General features: G+C 35.9%; 2 protein-coding genes across 8 annotated transcripts in view; one reads left to right on the top strand and one right to left on the bottom strand.

The window, feature by feature from the left end:
- The window catches only part of NCAPG (non-SMC condensin I complex subunit G), a 53,256-nt gene extending 45,865 nt beyond the window's left edge, over positions 1-7,391 (top strand). Inside the window, exons 15-21 of the mRNA XM_059164901.1 lie at positions 1,125-1,306; positions 1,596-1,770; positions 3,670-3,831; positions 4,109-4,247; positions 4,633-4,719; positions 6,184-6,253; positions 7,171-7,391. Of these exons, the coding sequence (XP_059020884.1) occupies positions 1,125-1,306; positions 1,596-1,770; positions 3,670-3,831; positions 4,109-4,247; positions 4,633-4,719; positions 6,184-6,253; positions 7,171-7,294 (939 nt within the window). The 3' untranslated portion in view covers positions 7,295-7,391. The remainder of the gene's footprint in view (positions 1-1,124; positions 1,307-1,595; positions 1,771-3,669; positions 3,832-4,108; positions 4,248-4,632; positions 4,720-6,183; positions 6,254-7,170) is intronic.
- LCORL (ligand dependent nuclear receptor corepressor like) overlaps positions 5,213-20,253 on the bottom strand; it is a 162,848-nt gene continuing 147,807 nt past the window's right edge. For 3 of the 7 annotated variants that reach the window (XM_059164808.1, XM_059164879.1, XM_059164851.1), the window contains one exon: positions 9,830-9,973. In XM_059164808.1, the coding sequence (XP_059020791.1) occupies positions 9,960-9,973 (14 nt within the window). In that variant the 3' untranslated portion in view covers positions 9,830-9,959. Of the gene's footprint in view, positions 9,974-20,253 lie in introns of all 7 variants that reach the window. The other 4 variants (XM_059164835.1, XM_059164845.1, XM_059164798.1 and 1 more) reach the window with 2 other exon arrangements.

Here is a 20,253-nt window from a genome sequence, read left to right as displayed (position 1 = left end):
TAATAACTAGTATTTGTTGAAGATTTACTCTGTGGATAGCACTTTTAAAAAAATTTATTTGAGAGAGAGTGAAAGAGTGGGAGAGGAGCAGAGGGAGAGGTACAGACTCCCCACTGAGCTCTGAGCCTGACCCAGGTTTGGATCTCAAGAGCCTGAGATCATAACTTGAGCTGAAACCAAGAGTCAGACGCTTACCTGACTGAGCCACCCAGGCACCCCTATGTGGATAGCACTTCTAAGAGTTTTATTCGTAGTATTTTTTTCTTTGTAACTGTAATTTTATTATTCTATTTTAATATGAAAAAAGTGGGGTACATGGGGCACCTCGGGGGCTCAGTTGAGTGTCCGGCTCTTGATTTTTCGCTCAGGTCATGATCTAGGGTCATGGGATCCAGCCCCACATGAGGGTACTACACTTAGCAGGGAGTCTGCTTGAGATTCTCTTCCAGTGTCCCTTACTGCCCTCACTTGTGTTCCCTCTTTAAAATAAGTATGTCAATCTTTTTTTTTTTAAAGTGAGGTACAGAGTTAATATGCACAGGATCATGTAGCTAGGAAGTGTCAGAGGCTTGACTTTAATAATTCAGTATCAGTAACTAATTTTAGTTACCTGTCTTTTATGCCTGTTCCTCCATTTGAATATCACTATATCTTTTCTATTTTCTTCTCTAAGGTTTGCTTTGGTTGGTCTCTCTAGGAATTCCTTTTTCCACATGTACACTTTCTATTCCCATTTCCCCTTTATTCATAACACATTGTTACTCCCTCTGGAGGTTCCATTTATAGGTCACCTTCCTCTGATGACAGGGATGTTACTGAGTGTTTTCTATCTTATCTCATGAGCAGCATGTAATACTTTACTGTTTTGACTTCTGGTTTCACAATATTTAAAAAGCCTTTTGGTTCTTCTAAAAAATTTGGAGGAAATTGAGGTTTTCTTAGCTAGACTAGTAATTTGTCATATAGCCTTAACCTAAAATCTTTTTATGCATCTTTAAGAAATTCATAGTATGCGTGATTTTTTGATAGTTCATAGAAAAATATTGTAGGACCGGCTACATTGTAAGGCTTAAAAACGAAATACAAATTAAAGAAATTCTTTTAATGAAACTCATTTTTCTTAGGTGTCTGAACTCAGGACAGGAGCTGCAGAAGGTCTAGCCAAACTGATGTTCTCAGGGCTCTTGGTCAGCAGCAGGATTCTTTCTCGTCTTGTCTTGTTATGGTACAATCCTGTGACTGAAGAGGATGTTCGACTTCGACATTGCCTAGGCGTGTTCTTCCCCATGTTTGCTTATGCGAGCAGGTATTTAGTTATATTGATAAATCAGGATCTGACTTGAAGTTAAATTCAGGTTCCCCATGAGTCATATCTATAAATATAATTTTGTCTCTCTTCCTTGTTTTTCAGTGGTTAGTAATGAAAATGAGAACTTACCTAGATTTTATTTACCTGAATTATTTGTCTCTTTCTTAGATGAAAATATACTATATCTTGATGGGGTGAATTTTATACTTTTTTTTTTTTTTTTTTTTTTTTTGAGAATCATATGCCTTTTCTTTGCTCACGTACTTTTCAAATTGTTTTTCGATAGGACTAATCAGGAATGTTTTGAAGAAGCCTTTCTTCCAACTCTGCAAACACTGGCCAGTGCTCCTGCATCTTCTCCTTTAGCTGAAGTAGATATCACTAATGTTGCTGAGTTACTTGTAGATTTGACAAGACCAAGTGGATTAAATCTTCAGGCCAAGAATTCACAAGATTATCAGGTGGGTGAGTATATTAGCCCATGGATGATAAGGATGATGACTATCATACAGGTCACTGTTTTTGATAAAACAATCCTTTTCATAGGTTCTTAGAAAGAGAGGCCATGGTTTGATCTTGAGATTTCTGGTCTTTATGGTGGCACATACCACAAGGAAGAAAAAGATCTTTTGGAAAATATGGTGATAATCGATCATAAAAAGACAAAAGCAGTTTGCTACTGAAATTCAGAACTTGCCAAAAACTCATCTCTCTTACTACCCCTTCCCAACCTAGAGCTGGCTATTAAACATTCTGAAAAATGTCCTCTGTTTATATAGGACTCATTGAGTCTTCAATGGTTGGCTTATCTGCTATGTTTCTGAGATAAGGAAGGAGAATTCAAAGAATGAAGGTATTAAGGAGGGCAGGTATTGCATGGAGCACTGGGTGTGGTACATAAACAATGAATTTTGGAACACTGAAAAAATTAAAAAAAAAAAGAATGAAGGTCACCTCAAGCTCATCTTTGTTTTTAATTCAAAGAAGATAAGTTAACTGCGAACTGTCTCATAAATTAAACTTAAACTGAGTTTTGGATCCTTTAATATTATTTGTAACCATATTGAAAATTAATGTGATTTCAGATGCCAGCTAATTAAGTTGAAAGTATAGCTTTTTAATTTTATTTAATATTATTAATTTGGTTTGTCGTTAAGTTATATGTTGTTGCAGAGAAGATTACAAAGGATATTAAGGCAAAATATAGTAAGGATAGGTGATAGAGCTACTAAGTGCTTCAGGACTTAAGAAGGCAGGGTTCATGTAGCAGGGGCGATGAGTATAGCATTACTGGTAAAATTCAGTTTGGTCTTGTTGGGATTTGTACAGTGGTTTGGGTAGAGAAGAAGACTTTAGGTAAAGGTGATTAGAAAAAGTAGCTGGCTATCCAAGTCATACAGGGGACTATGGAAGAAGCCATTCTGGCTCTTTAGGTAAAGAGCCAGAATGGCCCTGTTGAGGGCAGAACATTAAGGTAGGGAATTTGGAGTTGGCTGTATTTGCTGTAATAGGGTATATACTGAAAGGCTTAATGGGATGAAAGTTCTCTATGAAGAAGCTCAGTTTGGTGGCCAGTATCTCTGTATGAGGTGAACTGGTGAGAAGAATAGAGAGTGAATATTAAGAGGGCAGTTGGAAACCTATATAATTAAGAGATAAAAACTTGTAGAAAAAGGATAAGAGCAATAGAAAGTAGAAAGAAAAGAATAGGAGATGGTGATGTGGAAAAGAAAAATATGGGTGTTAAAGACATGAAGAAGGAACTTAGGGAGTCAAGGAAGATGGAGTCCAACCAAGGTCCTGAGTATGGGTTACAGAAGACTTCAAAGGAGCTGTTGACATCTTTTAATTGCAGTTTTCTCCTGATTGTCATCCTGGAGGAGTGAGGGAAGTAGGCTGGAAGAGAGGAAGAACTTGAGCTGTCATGCAGTTTTAAACCCCCAGCTCATGCCACAGGAAGTTCCAGAACTGGGATAGTCCTTTAAGTTGTCCAGATGGAGACAAGGCTGGCCTGTTGTACCTACGTATCTTCCAGGCATCGAACGTGGACTAATGTGGCAGGCCCCACAGTCTTCAGCCTGGATCAGTTCTGCACCTGAGAACCTTTAGCCTCCAGATCTCAAAGTAGCTGGTGGATGAATGCTTCATTCATGAAGGGGGTGGTTCTGGACTCTGTACCAGAGCATCCTCTATAAGAAGAGGGAGAGTTCAGTTTGGGAGGAATATGTTAAATTTGGTTTTAGACATTTTGCATTTGGGATTATTGCAAGATAATTAGTTGGAAATATTTGTTAGATGTGTAAGAACTATATTGTAATACCATTTCCAGTTTATAAAACTTTTTTCTCTTGATTTTCTAGGCCTTATCAGTTCATGACAATCTGGCTATAAAAATTTGCAATGAGATCTTAACATGTCCATGTTCACCAGAAATTCGGGTCTATACGAAAGCCTTGGGTTCTTTAGAACTCAGTAGCAACCTTGCTCAAGATCTTTTGGTTTTATTGAATGAAATTCTGGAGGTAAAGTAGTTTCTAATTACTCTGTGTGTAAATTATTGTGTACAAATTTTTTATTGAAGTAGAATTTACGTGGTTGTATTAAATACATTATGTGGTTGTAGTCAATTATACATTTGTTGGCAAATATTGTCTGCTCATTTGAAGTAAATATTTTCTTCGTAAATTCAATAGGATTTTTAAAATGTTTTTAAACATCTTGATATCCATATGTAGCTTTTTTGAAAAAAGTTTAGGATTAAATTAAATTAATTAAAAACCATTATGTTTTTTGTTATAGCAAGTAAAAGATAGGACGTGTCTGAGAGCTCTGGAGAAAATCAAGATTCAGTTAGAAAAAGGAAATAAAGAATGTGATGACCAAGTGATAGAGGCACAGGATGCCAACATGGCTATGACTGCTTTTCAAATTGAAGATGGTAATAACATATTAACCTGAGTATTTGTAAGATTCTGTCCTTTTCATCCCTAGAGCCACTTTTTTTCTCCTCTAACATGTGGTTGGATTTCAGAAATGAAGGGAAAATGTTTCTTATTAATTCCATTAGGAAGTATATTACTGATAAGTGTTTATTCTACTTTCATAGCTTTTTAAAAAAATTTTTTTAATGTGTATGTTTTTCACCATGCATACTGTCTTAGGTTTCCTTTGCTTTCCGATATTCACATTTTTTGAAATGCTGATTTATGATCATTTTCAGTAGCTGCTAATGGTACTGGTTTGTCATATCTGTTTTATGAAAAATTGACTTGGAAAGACCATTTAAAATATTTAATGAAGAATTGTATTATTTCCTTTAACAGAAAAAAGTAAAGAAGCATATAAAACTCCTCTCAGGGATGTAAAAGCAACCCGAGCATCAAAATCCACTCAGCAAAAGACCAACAGAGGTAGTGTATGGATCTTTATAATAAAACTTTTCAGTTCTGTTTTCCAATGAAATATTCACTATTTACAACAAGTTTCCTTGTCGTAAAGATTTTAAATGTGTCAGGTATCCTTTATTTTCAGTTCTTTCAGCTGATATTAGGTTTTGCTTTGTGTCTCAGATTCTAATATCAGTGTTGCTCCAAGTGCTTTTGATTGAAAGAGATATGATGCAATGTATCATATTGCTAAGGACTATTTGGATTAAATTAAGATTCTTTTATTAGAAGATCAATGATGATTTTATATTATCAGTTATTGTATCCTGTCCTTTGTATGATTAAGCACTTTTGAAAACCTTATCCCTGTAGTACTTATCTGGGCTTCTGTTTTCCTTTTTCCCATTTTATTTTATAATTTCTCAACATCATTTCTTTCCCAAGGAGTATCCAACAATAAGGGATTTGTTGGAATAAAGTAAATGTTGACTATTAGGGGATCACTTGGAAAAAAATCTGAAATTCAACAACTTTTTATTGTTTTATTATTATTACAAAAGCAGTTCATGCTTATTACAGAAGAATCAGAAAATACATGCAAGCAAACTAATATAAAGAACGCAAATCATCCCACCCACGAGCCAACCATTATTTTAATTCTTAAGAAAGAATTTTGAGGCCCTTTTCTATGCAGATTTAATTTTTTCCTGAATGGAATCTGGCCATAATATTTTTATAGCCAATCACTTATTTACATGCTTATTGTTGGGTATTGTTCCAAATTAGTCCCATATTGTTGGATGTTTTCTTGGGGCTAGCTGCATTATAAGCAATTATGTAAGGTTTTGGAGAAAAACAGTAAGTTTCACATGAATAATAAATAGGATATATAAATTTCAACCCAATGTTCATATGGAGAAATTTGATCCAATTCTTATACATAAATGAGGAGCATCATGGTTTGCTAACTTTGTCTTCTTAACTTTGGAAATCTCTAGCAAGTAGAATTTTTGCAATCTTCAGCATTTTGTTAGAAGATCTAGTTTTTATATTGAAAAATGTTTTATAACACATTTGAATTGGCCATATATATGATGGAATATTTTATAAGAAGCCATTACCTTACATTAAAGTTCTCTCTCTCCCGGACCTGCTGATGGGCTTACCCTACTTTTCTCCCCTTAATTTTGATTAGTTTCTCTGTAGGTTATGTGCTATGGCCATAATAGAAGTAATACTCTTTACATAGCATGTTTTTCATATTCTCCTTTCTCCCATACATATTTAACTAAAATTTGCCTCCCTATAATTTGATTTCCATATTTTCCTTTGCCTATTATCCAAGTTTACAAAAGAAATTAATAAATGGCTAGAAACTAGGAAGAAATGTGTTGCAGAGGGAAAATGAAGGATTTGGGTAGCCCAGAAAATAGAAACACTAAGCAACTGAGAATAAATTTTGATAATGAATTTTATACTGTCTTGAAGGACGGAGAAAAGTGACAGCTTCAGCTAGGATGAACAAGAGGCGTCAGACTGTGGAGGTTGACTCTGAAAGGTATGCCATATACATCTAGAAAATGTTTTTTGTTTTTTGGGTTTTTTTGTCTAGGAGTAGAAAAGAAATTGTAGTTTGCTTCCACTGTGAAAGAGAGAATCTCAATATGTAACAAGATACTCAGTGATAACTGCAAATAGCAAGGTCTTGGATATATATATTTTCTAGAATTCCATTTTCAAGAGTATTTGACCTCCTATGGCTTGTATGCTTTTCTTACTGGGACGGCCCTTAGTCCTAGGTGATCATCTTTAATATGTTCTTTCAGTTTATATTTCCATGTATGCCTCTAACTCTAAGATTGGGTGTAGGACTCCTTCGATCTTGAATTAGCAAACTCTGAGGATTTAGATTTGGGTTTTTGACATTTATAAGCAGGATTAATCTATTATGGTAAATCATATACTTGTGGCATAGTGTTTACTTTTAGATTCTACCAATTAAGCCACTGTTGTAAGCTGAAACTTTATAGTTGCCTGAGTTCATCTATTGGTAAAATCGTAATGTGTGTATTTTCAGTATATAACTTTAAGTTTTGATTAAAATGTTTTGAGGAAACTTGCTTTTTAGAGTGTTTTAAGAATTTATTGCCTAAATTAAGAGAACTTAAAATGTTTCCTCACTTTGTGTTGTCCTCCAAAGTTATTTTGGGCAGTTCCTATTTAATCCTTTCATCGCAAAATTTTGTTTTTCCTTGTAATACCAGGTTCCATATAGAAATAAAAAGCAATTAGCTAGGTTTTTTATGATCTATCTGGCCAGACAGCCAGTTAGTCTTTTTTTGGTTTTAGTTTTAAACTTAGTAAAATCAGGATATCAATTACACACTGATAAAATGACAGAAACAGAGTTTTATTGATAAATAAACTTGTTTTAAAGCTTGTATTTAAATTGGTGTATTTTCAACATCTATTTAGTGATCCTGAAATTCCAGAGCCAGAATCAGAAATGAAGATGAGATTGCCAAGACGAGCCAAAACAGCAGCACTAGAAAAAAGTAAACTTAACCTTGCACAGTTTCTCAATGAAGATATAAGTTAGAAGAGATGATGGAGGTGAAGTCCTTTTAACCATGTCCTTTAAAATTATGTTCAGTTCTCTGCTTTAATAAAGTTACGCTTGTATCAAAATTAGAAAATGCCTGATGTTTTGTAGGATTTTGTGCTACATGACTCCACATTACTTTGGCCTATACTGAAACATTAGGACAGCGCCTGTCCGAGTGCTCCCCAGAAGCCTGCAGCAGTCCCCTGGGTGTAACCAGCTAGGTCTAAGGAGGGCCTAGGAACCGGCTTCGAAATTGGGCTTCTCAGGTGATGCGTATGAACTCTCACACTTAGTATCATGGTGTTCTGGACAGCTTCTCAGTGTAACTAGCTAGTAGCTTGCAATTGAGAAGCTTATGATTTAGATGGGGCACATCCAACATAGATGAAAACATTTTAGAACATTTAAAAAGGGACATCTTAAGGGCAAATGAAGTACCACAAACTAGCTAGGAAAGAGCTTACCTTTGGGGAGGAGGACTGCTACAGTGAATCCAAAGTTTCCAGCATCTAAGTTGAACAGTTATTTTGATAATTTTGTGATTCTTATACTAAAAACATTTTGGTAATGCTATCCGAATGGATAATTTCTTTTCTTATAATATTTGCATATGAGAGTCCTAGTTTGCTTATGTTTCTGATGGTGTTTCTTGGGTTAGATGTTCATATATACATGGTTTTTTTTATTTTTTTTTTTTATTTTCTTTTTTTTTTTAAAGTAATCTTTACACCCAACATGGGGCTCGAACATATGCCCCAAATCAAGAGTCACATGCTCTCTACTGACTGAGCCAGCCAGGCACCCCCACTTACACATATTAACTATGGAGTTGCTTTCTGCATTTTTGGCATAACAAAAATATTGTGGATAATAAAAGACAATTCTAGTGGGAAAAACATGACAGGAAGTCTTTTACATACTAGTTTATGAGCACTGTTTCTTCACTGTCAATTTTATTTTTCTTCCCAAATTGGCACTTGCCTCTCTTATGGAACCGAGTATGAACTCAGTCCTCTTTCCGTCTGCAACACCCAGCAAAACATGTTTTCTTATCCCTCTGATTACCTTTTCTCTTTATTATCCAGAAGAAATGCCCTAACATTGGATCTGTTTTAATAATAATTGTGCTTTTTAAGATTTAGGCCATTTATTTAAGATAGTGTTCTAAGATAGAGCTAAATTAAGATCATTGTGCTTTTTAGAACCAAATTGCTATATTACATACATATATGTGCTTTATAAAACTCAGAAATATAAAAGGAGCCTGAAAGTTACAAAGTAAGAATGCTTATTAAGCAAAAGGAAAAGGCAGATATGGTGGTGGTATAAAACAATAAAAAACAGATGATTATTTTTCATTCTGTTGGCTCTGTGTCTTCCTGTGCTTCAAATTCCTTACGTAAGTCTTATTTTGTTAAATCCCTGTCACTTTAAAAATAATTTTGGGGGGTGAGGGATAGGGAGAAATAGGACTTAAAGTTTACACAGAATGTGCTATAAGGAAAAGTGTTTAGAAACACCATAGACTAAATCCCATTTATCCCACAGTCAGGCTATCCAAAGGGAAGAAGCCATGTTCTTATATATACTTCCATGGATCACCATACCAAAGCTTTTTTTCTCTGGCATGGGAAAAATAAATTTAAGCACCAAACCTTCAGTATTCTTACTATTCAAGTTTTAGACAAAATCACGTAGCCATTGCTGAAGCTATGCTTTTGCACTATTATTGTTAAAGGTAAGGAATATTATCCTGATTTTCAAAAACATTTTACACTTAAATGGCTAAAATACAATAAAATCAATAGATGTAAATCCATTTACCATTTCTCATTCAAAACTGGTAACTTACACCAAATAGTATTCTTGTCTGCAAGAGGCACAGCTTTGCTGAAGAGTAAACATGCAATTGTGCCACTGATCTTACAGCCCACAGATTTTATAGGTTTAAAAGTACAGAGAAAGAACTGATCAGCTCGAATTCTATGAATGAAAACATGCTACTTGATGATAAACTATGATCCATTTTTCTATACATATATAACTTTGAAAGAGATATACTTCTAGAGATACCTTTGCCTTTTACCAGTTCACTTCGAGGTAGTTGGTATCCACCTATTGTACAACTGTTCATGGTCAGGTCATCACAAATCTTTACAATACTAGCCTTCTAAATCACATAATGCAGTATATATTAAAACTTTTTTGTGTACAGAAATAAAACCAGGGACAATTATGTATTTAAACTTAGGGCATAAAAGATTCACAAAATACCATTAGAAAGAGAAACATCAAAATCCATTTGTACTGTAAAATTCCACAATGGTCTGGTGTAAAACGTGAAAAAACATACAAAGAATTATAATCAAAATGATTAATGCTAATGAATTGATATAAAGATATCACAGGACTAGAAGTATTTCAAGATCAAATGATAAATGCAGAAGGAATATTGATGTACAAAATAAGGATAGTGCAAGAAGAACCGTAATCTATTTCTCTTCACTTTTGAGATTTTGGTTATGAACTGTACAGCTCGCTAGAGATGCTGCTGTCAAATTCAGATTCCATTCAATGGGACGATTAAGGCACATCTTAATGGGGCTCAAAGGGCAACTTGCTGTATTCCCATCGGACAAATTCAGTTTCTCATCAGTTTTCATTTGTAGCATGCTGGAAAAAAAGTGTAAATCCATTTTAGTTTTACTTTAACTTCAAAGAAATTATCAACCTTGTAAAAGAAAATTCAGTCATTTTTATTGTTTGGACCTCTAACCAGAGTAGATAGGGCATTTTAGTACCCAGAAAGTACAGGAGTTTTATTCTGTTTCTCAGCTCCAGCCTCCTTACTGAAATGAATACATTACACATAGCCAGGTACTTAAGATATCACCCAGATAGCGATGGAAAAAAACTAGTATACTAAAAAAAAATTAGTATACTCATGACATTTAACCTACTGAACTTGGCAGGATTCAAACCTTTTCATTTGTCCTTTAACGCACCAGGATCAGAGCCACTCTGAGACAAGAAGGAATTAAGCTTTGTTTGAAAGTCTACCATGTTCTAGGCACATTCACTTGTATTATCTCACTTAAATTTCCTAACAACCAAGCAAAGTTGGTAAACTTATCCTCATGATAAATAATAAAAGTGAGTCTCAGACTCAAGGACAAATATGTCTGAAGTTATACAGTCAACCAATGAATCCAAATATGGTCCTTCCTCTTTCCCTTATGCTTGTCTACTAGCTCTCTGATGGGAGTCTTTAGGAACAGAAACTTGAGAATCCAAAGGGTAGCTAGTCCACATGTAATGGACATGTAGTCCCGAATCTTAATATTTATGATAGCCCATTCACATTTTCAGATATGAATCCTTATGTTTATAAACTAATAGCTTGCTATATGGTAGCTCATTTGATGCTTAACTGATTAGTTTGGTTGGACTACATCATTCCTAACCTATCTCCAACCACAGGTCTAGGATTCTTTCTATTAGTAAAGAGGAAATAGCTGTGTAGTATTTAAGTAACTTGTTACAAGTGGCAGCCACCTCCAGACCTCAGTAGCATTTTCCTGATCTTTCCTTGCAACCTCAAAAACAGACTCCTGTGCCATTCAATAAACCAGAGATTTAACCTATTATGGCATATATCAATGGCTATCATGTTGCCATGATATACCATGTATAATTGAGAAACTCTAAGGCAAGCTATAAGAATACAAATAAATTTATTAAGATAGCTTATCAAGTATTAATGCCAAAAGAAGATGAGGGCATGAAGCAACAAATAGTGATAAAAACAATTTTTGCTAAAAAAAACTGAGAGACCCCAATTTTTGCTGTTTGACAAAGGTATATTCATCAGAATAATACTTTAATAACTACATTGTTCTTTTTAAGATCTTTAAAAAAGTTGCTTTTCTAGAGTTTTCTCCAAATTTGGGTACACAAACTCCAGGAGTACACAGAACTATACACATGCATGGGAAGAAAATTTCAGTTTTAAAAGAACTGTATGTTAGGACCAATACACAGATTGACATACTTAATTCATAAATACACACTTAAAAGTTGTTGGTATGCAAAGTTTGGGTCTACTGATCTATGAAATACTAAGAGGAGAAGAATATAGCTATCTTCAAGTGCTAGAAACAGAAGTGTTAGAATGACAGAGCTAGAAGGGACTTTTCTAGACACCACCTAACCACCCTTTTTTTTTTTTTTTAAGATTTTATGTATTTATTTGACAGAAATCACAAGTAGACGGAGAGGCAGGCAGAGAGAGAGAGGGAAGCAGGCTCCCCGCTGAGCAGAGAGCCCGATGCGGGACTCGATCCCAGGACCCTGAGATCATGACCTGAGCCGAAGGCAGTGGCTTAACCCACTGAGCCACCCAGGCGCCCACCACCCCTTTTTTAAAATGAGGAAACTAGAGTATAGGAAAATAGAAAAATAAACTTTTTCACAGTGTTCTAACCAGATGTATGTGGACTAATATAAGAATCTGGATCTCTTAGTAATCTAGTAATAACCAAAGCACTTTTCAATTCCATTTTCTGTACCAAATTATTTAACATTGAGTATCCACTAGAAAGCACCTCGGAGGTACAAAGATGAGGAAGTATACACAGTGCATGCTTTCAAAGAATTTGCAATCTGGATTTAACAAATAATCCTTTATATTTAGAAGTTTCAAAGTTGACTAGTTAGGTTTAATGTCAGGAATTTGTGGTACAATCATACACATTTGTACCAAGTGAAAGATTAATAAATACGCCTCAATACTTTTTTTTTTAAATTTAATCTCAACACACAGTATGGGACTCGAACTCATGATCACAAGATGAAGAGTCCCATCCTCTACTGACAAAGCTAGCCAGGTGCCCCTTCAAATTTTTTTGATGTACTTTTTAAACTTTTTGTTTTGTATGTTTTAAAAATGAAAGTTGAATATTCTTGTATGTGTCTATATATTTAACTATCTATAGGGCTGGTAATCTATAGGGTTGATATCTAGGAGTAAGATAAACTGAGTTACAGGGTGCTTTTAAAATTTTGATAGATATTACCAAAATATCCTTCACAGACTATGTACCATATTACACTCTTGCTAACAGTGTATGAGCATGTCTATCTTTCCTCATTTACTTACCAATGATGTATAATAAAACTTAAAGATCTTTGAGGAAAATGATAGGTTAAAAAATGGTATGTCATTGTTTAATTTGCGTTTCTCTTATAAGGACTGTTCAACTTATTTCCTACTGCTATGTAGTTAAGATTGGTCCTCTGTTCTATGTGATTTACAATCTCACACCCCTCCCTACATGGCCTAGTTCATTAATCTTTATATCTGCTTATGGTGATTTTGTCATGAATCCATTCTAAATTTTAGATCATCAAATTTATCAGTCTTTTGTTCCATGGCTTCTTTGCCTTACATATGATTAGAAAGTTGAAGTAGCACATTTAAACCATCAGATCAAGTGGATTTAGATATCCATACCAAGGATTCTACTGAAATCTCAATGACAGTGTATAAAGAACTGGGGAAAGGAACAGAAATACCTGGGTCCTAGTTCTGAGAATATCATTCATTAGCCTTATGACCTCGGACAAGTAAACGTAGCTTCTTTCATTCTCATTTTCTCATCTTTAAAAAAAAAGAAGTTGAGGGGCGTCTGGAGGACTCAGTGAGTTAAGCATCTGACTCTTGATTTTTGACTCAGGTCATGATCTCAGGGTCATAAGACTAAGCCCTGCGTTTGATTCTGTGCTAGGCGTGGAGGAGCCTGCTTGAGATTCTCTCTCTCTTAAAAAAATGAAATATCATCCTGTTTACCATTGTATTTCTAAATGATCTCATGAGAGCCACTTAACAGAAGTTAAAAACCATATGGAGCTATAGACAAATGCAAAGGTTTAATTTAACACCATGTCTTTTGGTGAATGGGGGACAAAACTGGAAGAGAGCCACCTAGACAGAGGGTAGTTGAGGAGTGAATGAGGACAAGGAAGGGGCACCTGAAATGATCATCTAGACATAGAAGTCTGTTTTCAGTACTTCTGTAATTTCATTCACCCTAAGGTAGAACCTCTCTCCAGCATGTGAATGGAGGTTTACAAGAATATGTACATTTGGTGGGGCGCCTGGGTGGTTCAGTGGGTTAAAGCCTCTCCCTTCAGCTCAGGTCATGATCTCAGGGTCCTGGGATTGAGCCCCGCATCGGGCTCTCTGCTCAGCAGGGAGCCTGCCTCCCCACCCCCCTCTGCCTGCCTCTCTGCCTACTTGTGATTTCTGTCTGTCAAATAAATAAATTTTAAAAAAAAAGAATATGTACATTTGGGAAGCATAAAAAATGAAAATCTTTTGTAGGTCATGGAAATTCAAACAGTTATACTATGTGATTTAAATTAATGAATACTGGGGCGCCTGGGTTGCTTAGACAGTTACGTGGCCAACTCTTGATTTTGGCTTAGGTCATGATCTCAGGGTCTTGAGATCAAGCCCCAAAACCCATCAGGCTCAGTGCTTGGCACCGAGTCTGCTTAAGATTCTCTCTCCCCCTCTCTGCAGCTCATGTGTGAGCTAATACATAAAATCTTTTAAAAGTATTTTAAAAAATGATTATTGATAATGCTAACAAAAAATTTTAATATATCTAGCTGTAATAATTCACACTTGTTTTACTTATTACTAGAGATATGGGATAGTTCATTTCTGTTATACAGACAATAAACTTTAATGTAAGCCAGCCAAATCACAGGAAATAAATTTTAGTGTGAACAAGATAGGTCTGAAAATATCATTTCTAGAGCAGTTGCTACATGCCAGGTACTACGCTAAAAACCTGACAATATTGCATTCAATTCCAAAAACTACCACTGAGGCTCAAAGAAGTAAAATGATGCATTCAGGTTCATTCAACTAAGTGCAAGCTTAGTGTCTAAGATCTATTACTCTATCCTGCATACTAGTTCTTGGGTTATAATTCTGTCATGATTCTCCCTTTGTTAATACCCATTTATTTCTTCAGAATACTTAACATATGATAAGTGTCTGGTCTACAGATTTCAGACAGACATTCTGAAAGACTATAGTCATAACTCTATCAAGGAAGTTATATATGTAGAGCATGAAGTTTCCTCATATTTAACTAAATAAGTAGTAGTCATACCTTTCAATTTCTCAAGATAAAGGAAGAAAGTATGTTAGGGCACAGACATGTTTTTGAGAGCTACCATAGCGTATATATATATTTTTTTCTTAAGATTTATTTTAGAGAGAGTGAGAGAGCAGGGGGGAGGGCTGGAGGGAGAGGGAGGGGTAGATAGAATCTCAAGCAGACTCCCCACTGATCATGGAGCACCGTGCAAGGGCTCAATCCCACGATCCTGAGATCATGACCTGAGCTGAAATCAAGAGTTGGATGCCCAACCGACTGAGTCACCCAGCGCCCCTACCATAAGAGTAGTATTTAGGTTAAAAGTTTTAAGAAACATAAGGTTATCTTTTCAAAAGAAGAAAAGTCAGCTTTATATGTGGATAAACTGAAATCTGGTATAGGATTTAGAATGTGAATATTTACTATAAAGTACCCAAAACTAACGAATTTGAACTAATCTATTGATCTCAAATTCTGAATGACTGGTTTATTTCTTCTGGCAACAGTGTCATCTTATGTTGTGAAAATTTACTGAATAGCTATTATAGCTATACCCTTGAGCTTGATTCTCCACAAATCTATCCAAATACCATGAGGGTTGTTAAATGTGTAAACTAGATCAAAGAACATTTATGAAGGCAACAAGTGGTATTCTTATGGTTCTGATATAGTGAGAAGTTATAAAAAATGAAATTCTTGTTCCACTGGATTCTAAACTGGCTAATTCCAGGGTTCTCAGAGGCCAATACCAAGGACTTTGCCACCCATCAAAGTGTTTCAGTTTTATGAGGAGCTAGTATGTGTCCATCAGCCAGGTCTGCTGGTTACTGAAGGTAGTTTTCTTCCCTCAAACCCTTAACCAATACCTACCTAATATATTTAGAATACAAAATACTGTGATGGTGTCTGTCTTCAAGGGTTTTGCAGCTTATAAGGAGGCATAAAGGAAAGTTTTCATACATTTCCAACATAAATACATTTATTTTATTTTGAAGAGATATAGAAGAGGTAAGACCAAGGGATTACAGAAAAGGGAAATTAATCCCAGCAGTTGAGAAGCTGGGAAAAAAATACTGAAATAGGATTAAAGTAAATCATTTACTAAAGGATTTTAGTAAATTGGGACAGAGCGAAGCTTTGTAGAACCTAAGATTAAACCACTCACCTGCTACGTGTACATTCCTTAACCTCTAGCCTTCAGTTTAACTAGAGCATAAGATAACGAGAATATCCAATCTCTAACCTTAATCTCTAGCCTTCAATTTATTTTTTTAAAAGATTTTATTTATGTATTTGACAGAGAGAGATCACAAGTAGATGGAGAGGCAGGCGAAGAGAGAGAGAGAGAGGTAGAGGGAAGCAGGCTTCCTGCTGAGCAGAGAGCCTGATGTGGGACTCAATCCCAGGACCCTGAGACCATGACCTGAGCCGAAGGCAGCGGCTTTAACCCACTGAGCCACCCAGGCGCCCCTCTAGCCTTCAATTTAACTGGAAAATGAAGATAATGAGAATATCCACCTCTTAAGGGCAATATGATTATTACATGAGTTATGTAAACAAAGCAGTTGGTATAGAGAATACATGTAAAATGCCTGGCTGGACACTGGACTCAATAAATGTTAATACCAGTACTACTAACAAAAAGTCAAAAGGTACATATGTGGGGATAAAGGATCACAGATATGTGTATGCTTTGTTTTTCTAATAGTACAACCATTTAATTTTAAATCTTTGGGCTTAAAGGGGAGGCAGGTTCAGATGAAAGAGCCATAGGGATATAGCCAGTTAAACATGTTTTATTAGGAGAACATAAAGTCTAACATAAATCTTTTCTCTTCCTGGCAAACCCTGTAAGAGTTAGGTTGTACAGGATTTTTGTTTTTTGTTTTGAAACAATTTATCTTAAGAGAAAAATTTCTCCTTGGTAAGATACTGGTGACTTTAAGAGCCCTGGCAGATTAAGTGGTAGAATTTATTTATTTATTTATTTTAAAAGATTTTATTTATTTAGTTATTTGACAGACAGAGATCACAAGTAGGCAGAGAGGCAGGCAGAAAGAGGTGGAAGCAGGCTCCCTGCTGAGCAGAGAGCGCGATGCGGGGCTCGATCCCAGGACCCTGAGATCATGAGACCCTGAGCCGAAGGCAGAGGCTTTAACCCACTGAGCCACCCAGGTGCCCAAGTAGTAGATTTTAAATCAGACATTTTTTCCAACTTGCTTTTGATCATTTGATGTGGTTATTTGAAGGAACAGAAGAACCCGGTGGTTAAGAGTAAGACTTTGAAATCTCATATTCTTGGATTAGAATCTCAGATTTGTAGTTTACTCCAAATGATTTTAGGAGAACTACTTTTTTAATATAAAGATTGCATAGTATGTGCTTAACTAGTAAGTGCTATCATGATTATTAGAGCAAACCATAATTGGAGATTCAAAAGAAAACATCTAGAAGAAAAAGACTAGCTTCCCCTAAGAAGTAGGATATCTACCTGAATTTTTAGTTGAATAGAATGAAGGAAATTACAGTCTGATTAAAGGCACAAAACCAATTCTCTTCAGAAATCAATGAACACAGTTTGTACCACTATGTAATTTAGAAGTGATTGTTGGCCATGTAGGGACAAAAAGAATTTACCTGAATTTCTTAATTAACTTGTATATTAAATTAGTATAACACAACTGTGCCTAAAGCAGTATCTTAAATATAATAGATATTCAGATATTCTATAAACACAAATGTGACTCACATACATTTATAAAAATAAAATGGGAAATTTTAGTACTAAATTAATTAAAAGCACTTAGCAAGTTGTTGATCTGAAATAGTGTCAACCAACTGACTTTGAAAGACTGCAGAGCCTTGGATCCTGTTCCCATCTGCCTTCTGAGGAACTTAACAATGATCATAATCAATGATCCCTTCCTTTTTTTTTTTTTTTTTTTTTTAAATTTGCCATCTGTGGAAGATTAAGTGGATTCACAGTCCAAATTCTTCATCCCTCCCTATAACTATCGCCTTCCCTATTATTTTGCAATGTCCTCGCATTCTGGCCTCACCTATGTGACTTGCTTTGGCCAACAGGATGTGAGTAAGTATGAACTGTAAATTGGTGGAGGCCAATGTAAGCTGAAGCTTGAGAAACTACTTGGGCATTTATGTCCCCTCATATATCTCTGCTTTTGCCATGAGAACAAAGCCTGGGCTGGCCTGCTGGATGGATGTGAGATGTGAGGCTAAGCTGTCCCACCTGATAGCCAGCTAATACAAGACATGTGAGGGAACCCAACCAAAGTCAAAAGAACCTCTTAGCCTTATTTTCCAGTCAGGATACATGATTGAAACAAGTGCTTATTTACTTAAGGGAGTAAGTTTTGGAGTGGTCTGTAATGTAGCACTGTTGTGACAATAGATAAATACTAGAACATGTCTTCTCCTCACCATGATGTTTAAACAAGTGCAAGGTCTCTCATGCCTTAAATAAAACTTCAATCTTTTATTCTCCTCAAAATAACATTTTTAGAGCTAGATTACTTTAATGAGTTATCACCATTTTCTTATCTCTTAACCTACTCCAAATCTGGTTTCCAGGTCTTTCATTCAATGAAAACAGCACTTACTAAAGTCACCAATGAATTGATAAGTCTAATGAATGATATTTAATTTTCAACTTTTTTGCCTTCCTAAGAACATTAAACACTATTGGTCATTTCCTTTGCTATAGACTGAACTGTGTACCTCTCTGTTTCATTATGTCAAGTTCCTAACCCCCTATTGCCAAGAGATATAGGGCCTTTAAGAGGTAATGAACTTAAATAAGGTTACAGGGTAGAGCCGTAATCTGACGGTCTTGTTGTCCCCATAAAAAGAGAAGTCACCAGAGAGTGGGAGGGTAGCCATTTGCAAACCAGCAATAGAAAACTCACCAGAAACTGAACCCCCCAGACCTGGGTCTTGGACTTTCCAGCCGCCAGAACTGTGAGAAAACAAATCTCTGTCATTAACTCATGCAGTTATCAGTGTTTTGTGATGGCAGCCTGAGAAGAGTAAACCTCTTTCTTGAAACTCACGTTTTTTTTTGCTTTTCAGACAAAACATTCTACTGGCTTTCTTCTTCTTCCCTTTACTGCAAGTCATCCTCCTCTTAGAATTTCTCAAGGCTAAGTCCCAGACTTCCTTTTCTTCTTCTATAACCTTTCTTTAGGTGCTCAGTTTCAGTTACCAATGATATCTCAGACATCTCCAATCCTCCAACTACTCAGAAAGGATTTCCCTGAGTACTCAACCTAAAGTAACTATCAAGAGAAACTCTTAAGATCATCTAATATCATTGATATGGAACTTATAATTGCTTATATTTTTCCTGGCTCCCATTAAAATACAAGCTTGATGAGAGTACAACATATTGGTCTTGTTCAACGTATTATTTCCAGCACCCTGCATATAGAAACTGGATAAATATCTGTCAAAAGAGTAAATCTAGGACTTCTCCTTTTGGCCATGAAGTAACAGGAACCAGATTTACCCACTCACTTTAAACAACTTAAAAAATAGATAAAAATGTATCCACATCCACTTGGACCCCAGTGTGGGGCTTGAACTCACGACCCTGAGGTCAAGACCTGAGTTGATATCGAAGAGTCAGATGCTTAACCAACGGGGCCACCCATTCGCCCCTGAAATATTTTTAAGACAATGGATAAAAGAAAGTACAGGATGGCACTGATCCCTGAAAGAAGGGAACAAAAGAAGGAAGTCATAAAAATTGCTCTGGCTTACTGCCTGAAGAGTTTCCAGGCTGCAGTATAGAAAAAGAGACCCAAAGGAGCTTGTAAATCTTCCTGAGATGAGAGGACAGTTTGTTGGTGAGGAAGACCAAAGCAGCTAGAATCTGTGGGGCAGAGCACAGGAGACACAGTTGCATAGATAAAGAACTCTAGAGATCTACATTGGTTTCCCTCGAATCCGTAGATAAATACTGATCAGTGCTTAAATATTTTCCAAAGCTTTGAAAAAGACCACTGAAAAGGATCAGGTAGAAAATTGCTAGAGGCCATAAAGGACTGGGTATGATTTGTGTGTGTTCCCACCAGTAAAAATGGAAAGACCCCCCCTAACACATATGACAGTAAGTAATTATTGGTAGTGTCTCACTACTGGGGTAAAATTAGCCCTATGGCAAGATTTTTCATCCTCAGCACCATTGACATTTGGGGCCAAGTGATTCTTTATTGTGGGTAGCTGTCTTACAAGGCTCTGTAGAATGTTTAGCAGCATCTCTGGCCTCTACCCACTAAGTGTGACAATCCAAATGTCTCTATACATCATGAAATATCCTCTTTAGGACACTTCCAGTTGAGAACCACTGTCCTAGACGAAAGGCTTTTCCAACTCTGCCTACCAATGCCCAAAAGCAAGATTTGAAAGAATAAAAAGTTTTCTCATTAAGTTAATAGTGTCTCAGAACAGAGCCACAAAACATTGAAGGCATTGCCAAAACACACAGAACAAAAAAACCTCAGCATACAAGGCAAAACTGACAACATCTAGCATCCAATCCAAAATTACCAGGCATGCAAAAAATAGGAAAATCTGTTCCAAAATGAGGAGAAAAACCAATCAACAGGAACTGATAAATAACACAGATTGTAAAATTAGCACACAAGAATGTTAATGTAGTTACTTTCAAGAAGCTGAGGAATGCATGAGCATGAGGAGAAGAAATATAGTAGATACAAAGAATACTAAATTTATTTATTTTTAAAGATTTTATTTATTTGA

Source organism: Mustela lutreola, chromosome 1 (genome assembly GCF_030435805.1).
Source record: "Mustela lutreola isolate mMusLut2 chromosome 1, mMusLut2.pri, whole genome shotgun sequence".
NCBI lineage: Eukaryota > Metazoa > Chordata > Mammalia > Carnivora > Mustelidae > Mustela > Mustela lutreola.
This window is presented reverse-complemented; position numbering and strand designations above follow the sequence as displayed.